The 20,855-nt window shown below is 43.9% G+C and overlaps 1 protein-coding gene across 1 annotated transcript in view; it reads left to right on the top strand.

The window, feature by feature from the left end:
- The window catches only part of PHACTR1 (phosphatase and actin regulator 1), a 308,817-nt gene extending 291,821 nt beyond the window's left edge, over nt 1–16,996 (top strand). Inside the window, exons 13-16 of the mRNA XM_065629081.1 lie at nt 2,047–2,108; nt 10,834–10,974; nt 14,212–14,288; nt 16,927–16,996. Coding sequence (XP_065485153.1) covers nt 2,047–2,108; nt 10,834–10,974; nt 14,212–14,288; nt 16,927–16,942 — 296 coding nt within the window. The 3' untranslated portion in view covers nt 16,943–16,996. The remainder of the gene's footprint in view (nt 1–2,046; nt 2,109–10,833; nt 10,975–14,211; nt 14,289–16,926) is intronic.
- The last annotated feature ends 3,859 nt before the right edge of the window (nt 16,997–20,855 follow it).

The raw sequence follows: 20,855 nt of genomic DNA, 5'->3' as shown, positions 1-20,855 counted from the left end.
AACAGAGCATCTCCTGAGCAAATAAGATAAAATGAAGCAACAGTTTTGTAGATTCACAAGATTGACATGACTTAATTAACTTTAAAGCAATAGCTAAAACAAAGTCACTTTCTGGTTTCAGAGGAGAATGTATTCCTAATTCCCAGCTTTTACCTGACCGATTGTCTCTGAAGGTGGGTGGCTGGGCTGAGAAGTGAGGAGAAAAGAAAGACATGATATGCCACTAAATTTTATATGTAACTCCTCAGCTGCTTGCAGTTCTACCCTGACCCTGGGTGGGCTCTGTTTAGCACTGTGTTTCTCTGGCTTAATCTTGCAAGGATTTATTAGTGGCTCTATTTCTGAGAGTAGACATTTGCAGGACCAGCTCCTCCAAATTTGAGGCACAAAGGGAAGAGGAGCAATTGCTAGAAGAGAACCGAGCCCAGTAGGGACATGAACCATTGAAAGAGGAAAAATATATCAGTGTAGGTATTCCAGCTATCATTTCAAAGCCATTTGTGTCCCCCTGCTGCCTTCCCTTCTTTTTACTCCAGTATCAGTTTCTCCAGAAAATGTACACAATATTTTTGGTAAGGTGGTATTTAAAGATCCAAAGCATATTGTAAAACATCGTAAAGTTGACTGGCTCTTTGTCCACTTCGGTGAAGATTTCCCAGTCACACCGAAGTCAGTGAGCAGTCACGAGAGACCCATGAGCTCTACTGTCCTGAGCAGCAAGACACTTGGCTTCCAGCCTCCTCACCTGCTCAGAGACGTCTGTGGGCTCTGAACCTTAGATCTTATTTCTGTGCGGTGAAAGCCCCAATTTGGAATGTGTTGGTTTGAAACTTCACCTCTCCTCCACTGTGTGCAGACTTCCACTGGCTTAGGGCCTCCTTACGTTATTTTTAGCTTGTCCCAGTTGCTTAGTGGGAGTGCTGAGCTGTGCTCGCTGGGCAGAAGAATTTACGGCTGGTGGTTCGTTGCTGCCGCGCTGCCAGGGGTGCCTGCTTCTCCCACAGGATCCACGGAGAGGAACGTGGGATTCCCCCTTGGGTTTACTTCAGTGCAAAGATGGACAGTTTAAATCAAGCCACCTATCCTAGCTGGCCTTTGAGGTCCGTAATCTCCCCTGAAGTGAGTTATTCCTGCCTGAGCTAGTCCTAGTTTCTGAGTGAAAAATGGATCACACCGGGGACTTGGAGTACTTGTAGGAGAAGCTGATCAGTTGTGTTTTCTCTTGTCTGCTGTGCATGGGTGTGACTCGAGTAAGGAGCAATTCAGACATCAACAAAACAGTGGAAATGGATCCTAACTGATTAAGGAGCTGAGTGCAGAGAAACCTGGACTTTCAGTGACTTCTAGTAAAGTTCAGTGCAAAGACATGCATGAAAACCTGCTCTTAAGTTGAAGAAGAGTTAGTGTATGCAAATGTTATTGTCCTCTTGAGGGACAGTGGTTGAGGCTTGCCCTGGTAAGAACTTGTAACATGATCTTTTGACTTAATGTTGAAAGTGGGTTGCACTAGGATGTGCTTTTATGCCGCATTGTGATGCTGTGAAAGCTCATGATGGAGGGACACTCTCTCCTTCCTCTGCTCAGGTCATGGGAAGTTGCAGATTTTGGCTTCCATTCTCTCCGAAGAGTAGCTGCAGAGAAATTATTCGGTGGTGGAAAAAAAAAAAAAAAGTGTGTGTTTTTTTTCCAACCATTGACCTTGCAGACTCACAGAATCCAACCATATCATAACTGAAGCCCCTGAGGCCACCAGGCCTGTGGGCAGGGAGATAACAGTTTCTGAAGAGCTGGCTTGCTGCCTGGCCCTTCTAGAAAGTGACACACATGAAGAGGTGCCAACACAGGGAAAGGAAGCTGTAGATGTTTTATGAAGTGTATGAAGAAGTACAGTAGCTACGGATCGAGGAAGTTCACCAGCTCCAGGGGGACATGCTGTGCATCAGAGAGGTCCTGAAACATTAATACTCTGATGGAGCGGCTTATTTTGTTGCATACTGTGCATGCCTGATGAGTCCACAGCCTGAGATCCTTGTAAATCTTTTACAGCCCGGAATGAGCAAGAGGAACAGGAAGAAAAACGAGAGATAAAGAGAAGATTAACACGTAAGGTGAGAAGCAACTTTGATCGAATTATGACACTACTGTAACTTTCTCCATACTGCACAGCTGTTTGCCTTTTTCCTTTTCCTCAGCACCATTTTCGAAAGTAGAGGGTGAAACAAGTCTCAAAAGAAATCTTTAAAAGGAATCACCGATGTTATAGGGTGTAAGTCCATAGACAGTTAAGGAAACTATCGCCAGTAACATTTTGAAGCTGGACAAAAGAGGATCTTGTCTTCAAGCCAGAAGGAGCTTTGAATGGTGAAGGATACAGAACCTAGCATTGGTCTAACCCTGCTCCCTATCAATGTAATGGCTCCTGCAGCCATTACAAAGAGAGAGCATAGTTAAAACAATGCTGATTGCATTTGAAAACTGCACCCAAAAAGGCATTCAATTGAGAAATAAACTTTTTTTCTGGAAAGGGAGATTGTCACTTGGGGCATTTAAACTAAATAGAGACAAGCACATGCAAAATGTTGTGTAGTGCAAAAAACAATCTTGTATTGTCAGGGAACGACAAACACAACAGCATATTTTTGGTTTGGTTTTCATCCCATTCGAAAGTCATTTACTGTTAAAACTGAAGAACAGTCATTTCAGATACACGCATTCAAGTTTCGCAGCTGGTGTAAATGTCTACAGATGCCTCAAAATACGAAGCCAACAATCCGTCCTGTTATTGCAAATACACTTTATTTCACTACTGACATATTTCCTATCTCCAGAGGTAGAGAAAGCCCCATAAAAACTCACAGGCTTGTGAAGCAGCACCAACCCCTTCCTTTACGTTTATAGGTGACTTAATCTTATTGACCTATGTCACCACAAGCTTTAATGGGAAAAATAATGACAAAGAAAGGGCTGTAAATAGACATGCAAAGGTTGCATTCAGAGAGCTGGATTATTTTCTTTCACAGTTAAAAACCTCACACCTTGTTCTCAGCTCACGTAAATCAGCAGAGTTCTCCGTCATGAATGGGGTGATACTGCTGTTGTCTGCAGGAGCTAAGAATTCGGCCCCGAGCGCTGTAGTATTATTTTTAAAACGCTTAAATTCCTGACAACAACTGCAGAGATGTTCTCACATCCTCTTATAGCACTGCCTGGAAGATCCTAACTGCATTGCAGATGTTTCATAGGACTTAAGCTTTGCACAAAGGCTGGAAATACTATTTTACCAGGCTTTCCATTTCCCTGTACATTGAAGGGTAAACACGTGCAGGAATCCAATCCAAAAGTTCGTGCCATTTGATAAAAAGCTGTAATGGATAAAAAGCAAAGCCCAATCTGCTGCCTAGGAAATGGAGGTTTGCTAACCCAGCCAGCATTATCGCTGTATGGTTCCATCCTCCACTATTTTGTAGGAAAGGTACAAAGCACATGAATTGTCTGTTGCAGACAGAGGCTACAGCTACTTGCTAAACTAACACACTCCGGCTGCTACAGCATCGCAGCAGTGCCTGCTCCCTGAAACCTCGGCAGTCTTTCTTTGCCTTGGTTGTACTTTCAAGTCAGAACAGCAGTGAGAGCAGCATCAGTCCAAGCCCTTGGCAGTCGGCTCCTTGATGTTCATACCCTCATTCCCAGTCACATTCCTTTTAGCCTTTTTTAGCTTCTTCCCAATAAAAGATTTTTCTCCCCCATGTTTGTGAGGCTGGCAGCAACGTGATTTAGCAATGTTTTATTTTGATTGTCTTTTTAAACTGTTGTAAATTGTTCTAGTGACATATTGTAATTTTAATGAAAGAACCACAGGCATGGTTCAACAAATTTTTCTCTCACCTACTAAATATACTGTCATAAAAGCTGAGAAACCACTAGAGGAAAGAAGTGAATAAAGCATGCAAGTGGATAGATAACAACTAGAAATGCCAACCACCTAGTGAATCCTGTGAAAATTGTTGTTATTCCCCAGCTGTGTCTTGCATAAGCATGTCCCAGGTGTGTCATTGTGTCTACAGCAGAGCGGCAGACTCCTTCTGTCGATTTGTATTGAAGTCTTATTACCAAATGATTTTAAACCTCAGATCAAGCAGAAGTTTAATTGAGCAGGGCAAGTGTTTTGCCAAGCAGACCTTTCAGTCTGCACTGAGGTTTAACGCACACACATGCCCACAGGGTAAATTCAAGAACAGGAAAGTTCCACTTTGCCTCCTTGTAACCGTGTGGAGTTGGTACTAAGAAGGGAAAGGGGGTTCTGCAGAAGATGCTGAAAAGGCTTTTGACCTTGCACTGTAGAAACCGCTACTGTGCCCAGTTTTTTTGGTGGCATCATTCCAACTCCAAGGGAACAACCTACTCCATCCATTAAAAAGCTGTTCTTAAAATTTCTTCAGCACTGACATTTTGTTATAGTATTATGATGATAAGTTGTAGCATGACATGCTGTAATAAGTAAGATTACCTTGCTAGGTCTAGAAGCCTTATTAAAGTTAGCAATAAATATCCAGTTGAATTCCTCATCTGGACAGGCAATTTCTAAAAAAAAAAAAAAAAAAAGAAAAAAAAACCAGGTGACCTATAGCAAGCTGCCCCTTCAAGCACTTTTCATCCTTTCAGACTCATCTAACTCCAAATTAACTGGGGATAGGGAGTAGCTGCCATTCAAAGAACAAAAAGGAGGCAGATGCTGCTTGGTACAGTTTCTCTGTAGCTCGTGTCCCTCCTGCCTGAGGAAGGAGAGATGAAGCGTATTTGTCTGTCACCTGCGATGCCCGTGGTTGGGTTTGCACATCCAGCCACCCCGTGCTCCTTCTTCCTGCCCAGAAAGCAGCTTTGTTTGAGCGGAGGGACATGTGGATTAGAAGGGTTTTTCTCTGAGCACTGTTCTTTGCCCGCAAGCCCATTGCAGGAATATTAACGCACAGAGGCCTTCTGGGAGAAGAGTTGCAGGCACCTCTTGCCACAAGGAGGTAATTCTGGGCCCCCAGGAATTACTAGTAAGAATTTATCCTCTCTGAACCATGGTGAATTTGGCCAGGCACCAAGGCAATTAACACAAGCCTGAACTCCCCATGAGGACTTCCATTACAGACAGAGAGTCATAGCCTGGCTTAACACAACAGGTTACAAATCACTTGCAAGGAAGAATAAAACTCTACTTTTCTTACCTTCTCTTCTTTCAAATAGCATCATGCTCCCCATTTACTGCTTCCTATCCCCCATTGTCAATAGCTAATTTTTCCTGGCAGTCTAGCTTGAAAACTAAAAAAATCTCATAGCAGTAATAACAATAACCAAAGTGATGAGGTGTGGCTGTTTCTTAAAATCCGTGCAATAATCCGAAGTCTTTACTCCCATTAAATTCCTGCCCCAGTACAACTTAAACTCCCTCTTCATTGCAGAGCAAGCGGATGCCTCGCTAGGAAATGTTTTGCTTTTCAATCTTTTCTTTAATTGACCTCTGCTGGCTTGCATCAGCACAGACTGTTCAAAATAATGAACTCTTGAGAGAGGTGGGACTCATCAGAGGGAGGTGAAAGGAAGGCAGGAGGAAAAAGGTCAGAAAAGAAAAAAGGTTAGCAGCTAATTTGGATAAGCTGCATTTATAGTCAGAGGGAAAGGTCTTTGGGGCATTTTCATCGCATCCCTCTCCTATGTCATACCACAAAAGGTGGGGAGCAAAGGAGAAGGAGGGGTTGTGTGCACTGCTAGTTAATATCTGTAAATTTTCACCTTGGATTCTTCTCTAAATAACAACCATAACATTTTAACGAGGTAACAGAGCAGGCAACAATGAAGTGACAAGACAAGAAGCTTCATTGTGACTGAAGTGGAGCAAACTCAGCATTTCCCAAGGCTGGACTGACAATAGTATGTCACCCTCTACTTTACCTGGCGGCAGTGCTTGGGTTTGCTTCACTTCCCATGCCAAGAAGAAAGGGGTTTGTGTTAAACATTCTCTTGCAAATTGGCTTAGTATCAAAGCTTGAGATGTGCCCATTTTTATCTCTAGTGATCCAGAATATACAGAGGAAAACTTGACCTCCTATGACAAGACATGGGGGGTCCTGTCCTCATTTACGCTGCTTTTGCATTAATACAAATCCATTTACTTTGAAAGGGATTTTGCTCTGGTTCACACTCAAATAATGAGGTCACTAGCTGTAAAGTTCTCCTTCTCCCTCAGCTCACAAATCTTCATAAATAGAGAAACAGAAATGTATATGCCCAGAAAAAGTCCAGATGCACACATGCACATCCCTCTGGCATTAACACAAGTAAGTAAAAAAGGCTCCAGCTCAGTGACTGAAGATCTTTTCTCCCCATGTGGAACACCACAGCCTTGTGCGGGTGATTGCATCATGTCCTTGACCGTGTCCTTTTACTGTAGGTTTCAAATGTGCCCAATTTTTTCTGTCCATTATAAGCAACAGAGCTCAGTCTCGGGTGTTGCCGAAGAAGGATTGTGTAGCATTAAGCAATTTTGACCCAAGAGACTGCAGCTCACATGTCATAAAAATAAACTGCAAGGTGAGATCTTAGGTGAGCTGTGCCCTTATCGTGAACAGGCATTGCACTGACACCTACAGTAGAGCCAATTAAGAGTCTGTTACCAAAGCTATTTTCCCAACCATTTAAGAGTTAAGGGTGCTCTGGGCAGCCCACACATACTGAGAGACCCTCATGCTTAGCAGCTCCCTAGAAATCTCTGCGATGGCATGAGAAAGAGGTAGGGCAGTTTGCTAACCATTCAGTTTTAATTAATCGCTTTTAGAAAACCCCTCAGTGTGGTTGTCCCTCACTGGGCACTTTAGTTTAATGTGCTGAATAAATTTTGTGTATGTGTATTTATATATGTAAATACATGTAGATTTATGGCTATACATGAACTATGTGGTATAAGCTGTGCATTTCAGGACTCTCTCTCACAGCCAGAGCACTGGCACGAGAGTCAGTGCATCTTTTTTCTGGGTCACCTTGAGCTGGTTGCTCTGTCTCTGTGCTTTGCTTGCCCCAGCTGCTGTGTGGGGATGGAGACACTGCCCATCACTCCCATGGGGTCTAGAAGTACCTGGAATTGCCCTGCTTGTAGGTTTCTGAAGCAAAGGCAGGGCATCTAAAAGTAACACACAGTAATAGTTGTATGCCTTCAGAGGAAGAGAAGCAGCAGCTTTTAGTCTGTCTTACATTCAGGTGTCACCTAAGAATGAAGAATGCACAGTAACACTAAAGGTTCATAATGTGCTTACACCCTTGGCATTTTTTCACGTATAACTCAGTGCAGCATTCATCACACCCACCAAAGGGCTACAGTGAGTTTCAGTGCTGAAATGTGCGGATGATGTACCTAGTTTGTTTTTTCTCCATTTCTCCATTTCTCCAACAGGAGAACTTACCTCAGATTTGTCTTATTTCGTCATGCAGACCGTAACATTTACTGTCATTTCTTTGCTTTTAGCCCGCACCCAGTGCACCAAGGAAGCCAAATTAGCTGCCTAACACCCAGTGCAGCACTGAGGGAGATACCAGCAGTGAATTCACATTGCTGGCCAAAGTACCGCTGCCTCCGTGACTCTTGGTGCTCTTGTGCTCTTGACACCGACACATCAGCCGGGCACAGCACGTTTCAGTGCATCAGCAGCCACCTGCCTTCTCCTTTGTACAAACTTGCGAATCACTTAGATTAGCACAAACCCAAAAGCCAACTGAGGTCAAGAGCTGTCAGAAGCTGTGAAATAGAGCCAGTCATTTTGTGAAAGCCCTCTGCCAGCTTGGAAAGCTTATAGGAGCTACTGCTTCCCTCTTAGCCATTTAGGAGCACAGAGTTTAATTCACAGGATTTGATATTTTGTTGGTGTTGTCATACTCCATGTAATAAGACATCTTATTTTTTTAAAAACTCCCATCCTAATCTGAAACAACATCTAGGCTACGTCCAAAAATGATAAAAGCTGAGAATTGCACAGATAATATCGGTGATTCATCCTTAATTCGTGCTGTTGTGAGAAAAGAAGCAGTTGATGCAAGGAAAGACGGAGTCTCGCCCTTATCTTTGAAATTTTGGGGTGTGGTCATAATATTTCAGCATAAAGATTATTCCCATAGTCAGGGCTTAGATCTTAAATAACTGGAAGCAGAATTCTGCTGTGCTATCTAAGTAATAATGCATTAGCGCATACAAATCTGCAGCTCCTAGCACTGGGGCTGCTAAGAAAAAACAACCCATTTGAAATCACATTCAAGATGGGTCGTAGGACAGAGAGAAACCTCACTCGTAGCGTAACTGTGATTATTCTCTAAGCATGGTATAGCAGTTTGGTTTGCTTGCTTTTCTTAAAAGCCCATCTATTAATTGCAGTGTGTATTTGGCTTGTAGGTGACTTAGGTGTAAGTACCAGCACTGCAGGCTGAAGAGGAAGTCCTGTTCTGCTAGAGTGAAAAATAACATTTTTAAATCTATAGGTGTTTCAATCTACTTTATTGTGCCCTCTGGCTTTTCTGACATGGTACTGTAGCTCACAGATAGATTTGTCCTGTTGTCAAAAAAAAAAAAAACACACCAAAAAAACCCGTTATACCTACTCCGTGTGCATTGTGGTTTTTTAAAAAGGGTCCCCAAAACCTGTAGTCTGAGTTCAGAAAGGCATGCTTCTTGCTAACCCCACTGCATACGTGCTCTTTGGCTGATGCTCTTTGGCTGACCTGACCGTGGCTGGCCTGAACGTGGGTATGTGAAATGGGGCTTTTCTTGGGAAGCTTTTGGAAGAAATAGGAGGAATGTTGTGTGACAAACACACAGAGCAGCTCACCCCAGGAAGCTTCATGTCTCCTGCAGAAGAAAGTGGATGTAAGAAAACTGTCTAGTTTTAAGAACTTTGCAGAATTCATAAGCTTCTAATTTGTTCATTTTCAAACCAGCAAGGAGATTTTTCCTGATTCCTGTCCCTGAGCACAGAATCACAGAATAGTTTGGGTTGGAAGGGACCTTCAAAGGTCATCTAGTCCAACCCCCCTGCCATGAGTGGGGACATCTCCAACTAGATCAGGTTGCTCAGAGCCCCGTCCAGCCTGGCCTGGAATGTCTCCAGGGATGGGCCATCTACCATCGCTCTGGGCAACCTGGGCCAGTGTTTCACCACCCTCATTGTAAAACATTTCTTCCTCATGTGTAGCCTGAATCTCCCCTCCTTTAGTTTAAAATCATCACCCCTTGTCCTGTCTCACAGGTGGGGCATTAGTGCAGCTCTGCATACTCTCTACATGAGGTGTTTGAACCCAGTTCATGAGTACATGCTCAGGGCCATCTGTGTAAGGAGAGCAGCCCCACTGTCACTTCTCATCACAACCATCTTTTCTAAAAAGAGAAGAGAGAGGCAACTATCTATGCCAAGAATAAGCATACAGGGACTTAAAGCCAGGGGCAGGATAGGGTGGTGAAGCTATCTTGCATCAACATCTAAATGCTGGAGAAAGATGGGATTTCAAGGATGTGCTTCTCTTTCCTGTGATCTCACAAATTTTTCACCCTCCGCCTAGAATCCTGGCTGTTTTGAATCGTAATTCTCCCTGGAAGATGAAATGCAGGGAAATGAGATATTTATTTTGGGAGGAAGGTGGAATTGCATGTCAGGATCCAGGAGCCTAAATACCTTTCCAGAATAGAGTCTCAAGCATTTTCTGTGATATATAGACCTTTCACTATTCACAAGGGTGAAGTATTGCAAAACACGCATATTTCTAATGAGTAGGAACAGCATGATATACTGATACTATTTTTCCTCATCTATCACGATTACAAATGTTTCGCTCTAATGGTGAAACTTTCACAGCTAATGTACAGCCACATGCACACACATATGTAGCGCCTTCTTCAGAAACACTTGTGTAATTGCTTTTGACACTAAGCAGCATGCTGTGCATCCAGGGAGAATTGATCCCTGAAAGCCAATTCCTGCCCCTGGCCGTGCAACAGGCTGTACGATACGTGGACTACCAGCACACTACCACTTCTAATTTGAGAGGAGAGTTTTGGCTGTGGCTGCCTGTTCTGCTGTGGAACTTGAAAGAAATGCTTTGGAACAGTGAAGATGCTTTCTTGATGTGATACTATCCACCCTTGCAATTGTTTTTCTTGTGATATGCAATGTAAACTTAAAAGTCAAATACACTGTGACACGAAGTGGAGCCGCAGTGCACGGTGAAAAGTTCAATGAGCACTAGTCATCATCCTGTCTATATTTTCTGGAGGTAAGGACAAGTCTGCAGAGTATCAGAATGGTAAGAAAAGCCGTTTGTCACCTTTTGCACATAATTGAGGGCAGGAGCTGCTCGGTGCCTTTGCCTGATTCTTCCCAGGCAGCACAGCAGCACACGCAGCAGCTCAAGGCTGGGAAGCGTACAGCCTCTGCGTGGAGTTTTAAAGTTGTGTTGTGGTCTTTGTCTCTTCCTGAGACATCAGCGCACAAGGAGACTTCCTTGCATTACATCTCATTTCTGCTGGGGTGATCAACCTCAGCCAGGGACTGGGGTGTCCAGCCACAGCTGCTTCCCAAACAACAGTGGGCTGCTCGGGTAGCAAGATGAGAGATGATATTCAAGGTGCTATAACAAGATGTTATCTCCCAAGTAGCAATTTTGTGAAAGGTTGTTTAAAAAAACGGTACCGGGAATGTCTGAACCCTCTTATTATCATAACTATGGTCATAGTAAAATAAATCCCCAAGCAGCACTCTGCAAGGAAAAAGCAAAGTCCTGATGTCTTTTTCCACTCCTTCCTCAAACCTGCAGCTGAGTCAAAGGCCCACAGTAGAAGAGCTACGTGAAAGGAAGATCCTCATCCGCTTCAGCGACTACGTGGAAGTGGCAGATGCGCAGGACTACGACAGGAGGGCGGACAAACCCTGGACACGACTCACAGCCGCTGACAAAGTAAGTGGAGCAACTTCAGGAGAGCCATGATCTGAATAGCTAGAGCATGTCACGGCAAACAGCATCCTTCAGGATGTCAAGGAATAAACCTCCACCTGAGCTCCCTTCCCAACACACCTGTGATTTCTTCGCATTCACAAGGTTTGTTATTTGAGTCTTTGGCAAGAAGGCTTCTATATGTGTGGGACACCAGCAACAAGCCAGTTAAACAGAGAGGGGATAATATGAAGCCCTTTGAGGAGAGGTCCCGAACCCTGTTGCTTGTTTGTTGGTTTTGGTCTTGCCACATAATGCTGCCAGCTGAGAGCTCCTGCAAGACCACGCAGAGCAGTGTGACAGCAGCACTTGCCTGAATTGCTGTGCCAGGACACAGCAGGCCTGGGTGCTCAAATGGCAGCAAGTCAAATAATTGGCAAAAGCACCTCCTGCTGAAGCCAGGAAACTTCTCTCTAGTGTGTTACGACAGGGGTGTTTACTCAGGATTTCTGCCCCGTTCCACGGAGTATTTCAAGCACTAAACTGAGATCACATGAGCCCTGCAGATGAAGGAAGGCTGTGTGTTTGGTATCGAGTAGGCTGTCCTGAGCACCAGTGGGACCTTCCCTAAGTGTCGTCTCTGGTGGCAGCACTGGTGGCAGAGGAGTTAAATTGCTGGCAAATTATAACAGTAATATCCTGAGCGTCTTAATCGTGCCTCAGGAAGAAGACTTAAACATTTTATGGCCACTGTCAGAAAAGCAGACTATGAGACTGATCCGTGACTTTAGTCTGCTTGCTTTGTGGGACTCATGCAGCACTGGAGACCGTGATGTCCAGTGTTTAGAGACAAGAGCAGGATTCCTGGCCATGCCACTCATTGATGGTCCTCTTAGTTTTATTCACAGAGGAAAGGGCAGCCTGTTCTACTTGTATAATTTTATCGAAGGACTTGTATAGTTTTGTGACTACTGGTTTTCTTCTTGACAGAGGGCTTTTTTAGTTTAGCTTTGGATAAGTTAATGTAGCATAAACTGATCTGAAAAAACAAAAACAAAACCAAAACCTTCCTCTAGACTGTCCACAGACCATAATATACTGGGCTAAATTAGCTTTTCCCATTTTACCTCAACATGTTGGACAAGACCTTATTCAACTGACTTGGTTATATTCTCCCAGTTGTTAGATGAGGGAAGGAATAAATCTCCAACTGGTTCTGCAGCCTTTGAGAGATCCCTGTCTGGGATGAAAGGCATGGAGAGACATCAGCTGGGAAAAGAGAGGTCCTTCCTCACCCTATGAAAAGAAGGAGTATTAAATACCACTATCAAGGGTAGCTTGGTAAAGAATTCAGTATTAAGGCAAAGTACTTTGAGGTTACTTTTTCTTTTTTATAATGCATGTGCCAAGTCCATACACAAAGCAAAGGGCTTAAGTTCTCCAAATGAACCTTTTTCTCAGCAAAGCAGGAGAAGAAGAAACATTTGTCATTCTAATATTAATGTCCCTTATGGCATAAGGAAGCGGATATCTTGGTTTTGGGGGGTTGGGTCATGTAGGCAGTATTCTGATTTCTGCCATTCAGATCACCTGTTTTTTCCCACTGCCGTGTCCACTGTTGGAAAAAATAGCCAGACAAATTGGAAGCAGCTCTAAAATGCCTGACAAAGCTGCAACATCCTATAAAAGATTCTTTTCTTCTAGAGCTTTGATTCAATAACCATCTTCATTGGTCAGCACAGGCTAGATTTATTGTAAAAATAGATTTTAGTAATGGACTTCTCTCTTTGTCAGTAAATCTTGCTCTGTGTGCTGGATGTAGGGAACTGCCTTCAGTCCAACTTCATCTTTACCGTTTCTGACTGTTAGGGCAATAAAAAGGGCACTTCTAAATCCCTCCAACAGAAGAGGGATGCAGGGGGGAACAGATTTCAGACCTTGTGGGAGCCAGCAGCCCACGTAGCCTCTTTCACAGTCACTTAAGCAGCAAATTGGTGTGCTGAAGGTAGGCCCTTGAGCTGCTGCATTGCCGTCACTCTGTCCTGATAGATGGAGGCAGAGCCTTACAGGCATTTTTCAGGTAAATAAAAACCCAAAGCTGTGCAGAAGGAGCACAAGGGGCCTTTTCTGTAGATCACACTCACTGAATCTATTGCTAAGGACTTGTCAAGGCAAAGGTACTTGGTGGCTGGACCCACGGCTGTTGCAAAAGCCCTCTCTTGGGCTCGTACTGTTCATACGAGTTTAGATTTTCTTCATCGAGGAAAATTCCTGATAGACAGGAGTACCGCCAGCTGGAGCAGCCACGTGCAGCCGCTGATGCTGGTGTTTTCAGCATCCCATGGAAAGGCAGCAGCGCACAGCTCGGATCCCTGGGAGCGTTTGGCCACACCGGCCACCTTGCACATCTGTTCCCTTCGTTCCCAGTGAAACCTGCTTATGAGCTGCAAATATCTCATGGCTGTCAGAAGTCTTGATGTTGGGGCTTGGGACTTGGGCCCATTCTGCTGAGCACCCTCTCCACCACAAAACTGAGTCCCTCCAAGTCACCTCTTGGGTTTGTTTTTTTTTTTAATTCTTCAATATTTCTCTTGCTACCATCACCCCTGGTTTTCTTTTCCCTCATGGACACCCCACGGAGGCTGTAGGTATCTGGGTCTCCTGCTGGTGCTGAATACGACTGCCTGTGGCTGATTTTCTCCTGGATTAGTGCGTTGAATCAGTTCAGCAAATGGCACAGCTGGGTGAGAAGGGAGGTGGAGGGCTCTCCTCTTTCCCTGCCAAGTGAGCTCAGCCACTTTAGGTAACTTCACCTGAGGAAATTCAGGACTGCATAAAGGCAGGAGGCATCTCAAGTACAAGTCTGGTGACATCCAGGCCCAGTTTACTCGCAGTCCAGCTCTGAAATAGACCGCAGTGTTTGAGAAACTCCAGTGCACATTTTTGTCTCATGCTTATGCTAATTTGGATTTTGTACATTAAAGTTTTTACATAATAAGCCAGAACTGGCTTCTGTATCTTGCATTGTCTATGATACATTTTCAAATTGAGCCATTCAACTGCAGCATTTATCTGTTCCCCTTATGTGATTTAGAACGTGTTTATCTTTTTTCCTTTTCACATTTTAAAGTCTTTTTATATGTTTTTCTTTCTCTCTGATAATGTTATCTGCTTCACTTTTAATACACTGTTTTGAGAACAAAGTGAACTTATTTCGATCTCTCTCATTTATACATTTATGAGTTTATTTGTCCTTTGCAGGCGGCCATTCGAAAAGAGCTTAATGAATTTAAAAGCACTGAAATGGAAGTTCATGAATTAAGTAGGCATCTAACAAGGTAAGCTGAGATTAATTTTTTAAGACTATCAATGAATAGGGTTTTTTAAAAGAAAAAGAAAGAAAAAAAGAACCAGCAGCTGTTTCTCCAACACCTACTGAACACACCATGAGATCTAAACAACATTTAGAATTAGGGGCTGTAAAAGAAAGTTGCACAGATGACCTCATGCTGCCTTCTTAGGTGGCAGTATGCAGGCACATGCCATCTGTTTAATAAAGTGTAACCTTTTATTTTATTTTTTAAATCCTCTTGCTCTATCTGCACATCTGTTCTTCTAATATCAAAAGTAAATAGTGTGTGTGTCTGAAGGAGGGCAACAGGGAACCTCTTGTAGAGCCAGTACATAGCCAGGTATGTGTATGATCATACCCTGCTGAGCGTGTGGATGTTCCATGCTACGCACATCCCTAGCACGGATCTCTCAGTCCTGCCATAGGCGAAGCAGTGGTGACATAGTATGCAAGAAGCACTATCTTTTACACTTTTAGAATCATTTTGGTTGGAAAAGACCCTCAAGATTGTCAAGTACAACTGTTAACCAAACTCTGGCACTAAACCATGTCCCTAAGAATGTCGTCTAAATGCCTTTTAAACACCTCCAGGGACGGTGACTCCACCACTTCCCTGGACAGCCTGTTCCAATGCCTGACAACCCTTTCTGGGAAGAAATTTTTCCTAATATCCAATCTGAACCTGCCCTGGTGCAACTTGAGGCCATTTCCTCTCGTTCTATCACTTGTTACCTGGGAGAAGAGACCAACCCCCTCCATGCTACACCCTCCTTTCAGGTAGTTGCAGACAGCGATCAGGTCTCCCCTCAGCCTCCTGGTCTCCAGGCTGAACAGCCCCAGTTCCCTCAAACATTCCTCATCAGACTTGTGCTCTTTATTAGTTAAAAAGGTAGAGACAGAATGAATTATCCATGACCCCAAACTAACCACCTTCCTCTCTGACAGGCTACAGCCGCGACATGCTGGGGGATGTGGACACATCCCCTCATACAGCCTGTGCTGAGTCTGCTCTGGCTTTGATGCTGAGATGCGCTGAAGTCAGGCCTGCGCAAATCAACATTAACCCCCACTCATTGTTAAACATTAAAGACAAGTGTTAGGTATTGAAGACAAATGAGAGTGAGATCTGATGCAAAACTGGAGCTGCCCTTGTATTAATACGTTCATCAGCTAGGTGTTCATTAAAAATGCAGTTAATACTTTAAGAAAAATACAGAGAATCTTAAGGGAAAATTAATTTTGTACTAGAGGATTTTTATGTGTATAAATTAATAATTATGTTAAAATTCATCACATGTATTATGCACATATTCCCTTGCAGAAACTATATCCCTTCTGCTTCCTAGCATGTGCTAGGATGGTTGCACTGGGGTTTGTAATAAGAGAGTGCTGCTGAAGACAAGCCAGCTGCCTTTGAGCCATGAGGTCTGGAAGAAGCTTTAGGGTGTGCAGTTGGCCTAGCTCTGTTGACCCCCGTGACTGAGCCTTTGAGGGAAGTTGGGCTCATTCCTCCAGGAGAGTGGTGACAAATTCAGAAAGGATGAGGCTGTTTAAAAAGGAGGTGTTGCTACAAGGAGTTGAGCTCCACTGAGAGCTCCACAGATTTCCATGAGGCCTTTAGCATCCCACAAACATAGAAGCTGGTTTAGTTTTCCATAAGTCTCTCCAGCTGCTTGGCTTTCGCAGGTTTTTGGGCAGTATTTTGCTTCTTTTTCAGTGTTGGGATGAGCAGTGACCCTCTGAGGTGACTCCGTTTGTATTTGAAAGCCACTGAGTGGCTTTGACTTGCTAAGTCTGGGCCAGGCATTCTTAGAGATAACAGCTAATGTAATAGAAATTGGAGTAAGGGTTTGTCTGAGTCAGCAGGACCTACTGGTTAGTCAAGTGGCCTCAGGAAATACGCACTGGAAGGAAGCATGCTGAAACAAAATAGAGCCATTCCCTTAAACAAACTCAGATAAATCACCATTATAAAATCATTAGCGAGGTAATGAGCTATTCATGTCATTAAGCAGTGGCATGAGCTGAGCAAAGAATGTGAGTGCTGCTTTACTAGTGGGACACATTAATTAATTCATGATGGAGTGAAAAATCACAGCTTAAAAAAAAATATCTTTGCAGATCTGACAAACCCCAGCATCCTGACACTGGGTGCACTTGCAGAGAGGGTGGTCATTTTAGCTTGAGTTGTCTCTTCAGACTCCGACATTGAGGAATAATCACACTTGAACTCTATGTAAATCTTTCTGGTGGAAGAGCATAAGGTTTGTCTAAACCAGACACTTTTTGTGGGATCAGGCATGGTGTTGTCTGAAAGAGGACTAGCTGATCTGAAATAACTCACTCACGGACCTAGTAGGATGGACCCAAAGTCTGTCCTTGGTAGATTTTGGTGCAAACAGCTGATGCCTACAAACTGTGAGTCTGGCAAGGACCAAGGACGCGTGAGTGTCTGTTTGAGGTCTGCAGTGCCAGCACAGCTATGTCAATGCTGCAGGAATTGAGGTGCATAACTGTGTCACTGTAGCAATTAGTGCTCAATATTTTTTTTTTTTTAATGTACAGTATGCATGTGAGGATATTATCTTACTGTTTCTCTTTTTTTTTTTCCCCTTGGGTTTTAGGTTTCATAGACCGTAGCGGTTCAATTCTACCTGACTACTATGCCGTCTTCAAAACATAACTAAAAGGAACCATAAGTGCTGGTATTATTCACTTCCCCGTTACGTACAATGTAAATCTTCTGAACTGCCTTTTTTTTAAAAAAAAAGAAAAAAAAAAGAGTAGAAAAATAAATATTAAAAAAAAAAAAAAGGAAAATTGTATTTACATGTGATGGGTACTGCAGCATCATCAGACCTGTTGGTTCAAGCTTCTATAACAGAAAATACCCCTGGTGGGAATTGTGCCAAGACTTGGCATCTATCTGTAAGACTTTCCTGGCATGTGGATTTGCCATACATGTTCAAGCTCGGCTGGCGGTGCATCCATTCCGCCTTCAGGCACCACTCATCCTGACAAGGCTCCATCATCAACTCCAGAGAGCCCCCGAGGGAATCACAGGCCTGGGTGAAGTCCCCAAAAGACCAGCACCTATGGCACTAAAGCACTTACACCAAACACCACTTTCAGGCTGCGAGCACCTTATGAGGACAGAGAAGGAGCAAAACTCTGCGGCCCAGCTCATCTGTGACCGTGCATGACTAGAAAGGTATTTCTTTCCCTGGAGAAGTTCATGGCCAGTCAGTAGGCACCGTTCGGCTCCCACGCAGAAAAAGGCACCACCTGTAAAGAACAGGACTCCCTACTAAAGGCTGGGTCAGTTCTAGCAACTGTCTACTTTTCATCTCTTTCAAGTATAATTTTCTAAACCGAGTTGTGAACCCATCAGCCATGAGCAACAAGGATGTTGAGGACAAGCAAGCAAAACCCATCTCTTCATGGTCACTGCATGGCATTCACTCAGCTTCTAGTTTGTTTTCACACCGAAGCCTCGTGATTGTGTGAGAGCCGACGCACGCCCCGCAGCAGGAAAGGCCGGGATTCCCACCCGCTCTGCAGAGGAACGCATGACAGGAGGAGCTGGGGGGTTTCATGAGGGATATCTGTCCTCTCTGTATCAGCTGTTTCAAGAACTGATCCTAAAGGCATACTGAGAAAAGCATGACGGATCATGTTGCCTGGCCTGACAAAAGGAGCCTGGTGCATTGGTATGGATGGATGGTGGGACTTGTCACTGGTACCCACAGCTGAGGCGTAAGGACAGCAACTTAGAGGTGTTCTGGTTTGGTTTTAATTTATTTTTATTACAGTGGTTTAACACACAGACTAGTAGAGCTCAGAGAGCTGGTCACTCTGGGCCTGGTTTACCTGCCAGCTTAAGTGTGTGCTTAACACTACGTAAGCACACAAACAGCCTCACTGCATTCATTGAAGGTCAACACATAGTGCTTTTCTGACCTTTGGCCAGCACCTCCCAGAATCAAGTCCTTAACTAGTATAACGCCAGCAAGCTAGGGCAAACATTGTCTGGGATTCCTTTCCAGCCCTAACAAGAAATGATTATGCCATGTTTTGGGCCCAAAGCACTGTAGCAACATTACTGTAAGAAGCTCCAGATTATTATTTCAGGACAACGGCTATCTTGCTTTGACAGTTTGAAAAGAGAGGCCAAAGTTTTTTACTACAGTGCTGTTATTTCTATTATATTTTTTTCCTTTCTTGCTGTCTTCCATGCATCTATCCTCTCTCCTGTGCCCCCTCTCTACTCCCCAATGTCATGCTGACATTGCCCTTTACTGATTTAAGGCCAAGAAGCCTCTCACATGTGAGCATTTAATGGCCAATGCTGCACAATGCCAACACTCCTGCCTCTTCTCAGGCCTCTGTTTCATTCTTCTGGTCGCAGGAGTAAAGCAAATGGACCTGCACATAGCCCATGGAGTTGCTCTAGCATCCAGCCCCCGTAAATGACACTGGTAGTCAGGTTATCACATTCCATTTAGCTTAGGGATGGGACTCAGCACCTCACAGGTTTGCTCTCTGTCAGAGACAAGGGAAAGCATCTCATACGCATCTGTGGCCGTCCTTGGCATGTTATGGATAATGAGCTGTTGAGTAAGAATTGGCTGTTGAAGGATCAAAGATGCTACCAGCTGGTTTCTGGTGCGTGGCTTTTTGGGGCAGCACACCTCTGCTGTGATGCGCTGCCCGGACTGGGTAATGATTTCTGAAGAAACACACACAGTGATCCCTGTCACCCGCTCACAGTTGCTTTAGGTACAAGTTCATCAGTAGTCAAAGCCTGTAATGTGCAATGTTATCAGTTCAGTGCAGCAAAGACAGAGCACTTACCTACTAACCAGGAATACACTGCTTTGGGGTTATTTTCCTGAAAAGCTGGGGTTCATGTCTTTAAATTCATTCACATACACGTGCAAGCATAACAAGACTGTATTACAGCTTTACAAAGGGAAAAAGAAAAGAAAAACAAACCTTTTGAATACCCACACGTGGCTTTAGGAAGGGGCTCTGCAACATAGCTGTTCTGAAGAGCAACAAGCCCTCATGTTCCCAGTATGGATCCCATACCTGCCCTGGCAGTGTAGCTTAGAGGTTCAGTGTGAAAGGGAGGGAGACCATTCAAGGAGCAGCAGTGACGAAAACCAAAGGACTCAGTAAGCTGGTGGGAAGAAAAATGAGAAATTTTTTTTCCATTTTATTATCAAAATGAAGAGAAAAGAGATGGAAGTAGCAGACTGCTGTTGTCAGTGCGTTGTTGGTGCTAGAGCCCCCAGGACAAGGCGTGGGTACCGTCACTGTCTCTGGGGGGCATGGCCCTCTGCAGCACCCACACCTGCCTGTCTGGTGGCCTAAATAAACCCTTGGGCGCTGTTTGGGCACATATCATCCAAGTTCTGCATGATGGCCAGATGTTCTCCAGCACCCTGCCTTCATCCAGATGGGCCCAAGGCAGGTCCCTACCGACCACTTAGCAAATTGTCACATTCTGCCTGCCAGAGGATTCATCCTGTCCCGAGGGCAGCTACATGCAGCTTTTTTTTTTTTTTTAATGTTAACTCCTGGCTGAGCAGACAACAGGACAGTGGAAGAACTGCAATATTTCTCCCAAATTGCAAGCAGAGCTCACTACTGAAAAGGGCAAGGGAGAGGAGAAAGAAGCCATATAAAGTGTTTGGCACTGTAGTAAGCATCGCAGAACGGGCACTTCATCTGGTTTTACCTTCAGTGGGTCTGGGTATTTTGCAAAGTTACCCTTTGGCGAGGCATTCTTCAACAGCCTTTCAGTGCCTGAACACTGCAGCGTGTCCTCAGTTTGCACACCCACCTCTGGCATCCATGGGAAGTTGCAGCAGACTGGGGAACACCTAGTAGGGGTTTTTTTTGGTTTTTGTTGTGTTTTGGTTTGGGTTTTTTTTTTTTTAATCTGTCTTCTTGAACACTCGTCTTCTCATCTGTGAAAGCCATCTCTACCACAGTAAAGTAGTTGTGATTCTGTTGGGGTGGGGAAGAAAAAAAAATTTAAAAAAAAATTTAAAAAAGAAAAAAAAGAAACAAATCCAGATGTGATTTGTCGCCCTTCAACCTGGATTACATGCAAGATGCAAAGATAGTAAGATTTCTGCTAAGACTAGGTTAACACTGCAGTTAACACCAGTCATCCTCATTCAAATTAGGAGGAGATTAATAGTAGTAATAAAGAAATTACATCAGGTTTAGAGAATGGAAAAAATCATCACAGAATGAAAAAATTACTATTCCAATCATCCATCTCCAGGGCTGATAATGGAGATAATATTCTAGAGTCAAGGAATAAAAACATTTTGGTTATAATCTGCTGAAACGTGATGGGCTATTCATACCTTCAAATGTGCAAGTAATGTGACATCTGTTCTACAGCCTCTGGAAAGATGAGGTGGAAAACATGGGGGTTGGGGAGGTGGCAGGAATTGGAAAAGCAATTCCAAAATGTCTAGACAAAAGTTTTGATTGGTTTTTTTTTAAAAAAAAAAGCGATGGTGAGGAGACATTG

The sequence above is a fragment of the Caloenas nicobarica genome, chromosome 2, assembly GCF_036013445.1.
Source record: "Caloenas nicobarica isolate bCalNic1 chromosome 2, bCalNic1.hap1, whole genome shotgun sequence".
Taxonomy (NCBI): domain Eukaryota; kingdom Metazoa; phylum Chordata; class Aves; order Columbiformes; family Columbidae; genus Caloenas; species Caloenas nicobarica.
This window is presented reverse-complemented; position numbering and strand designations above follow the sequence as displayed.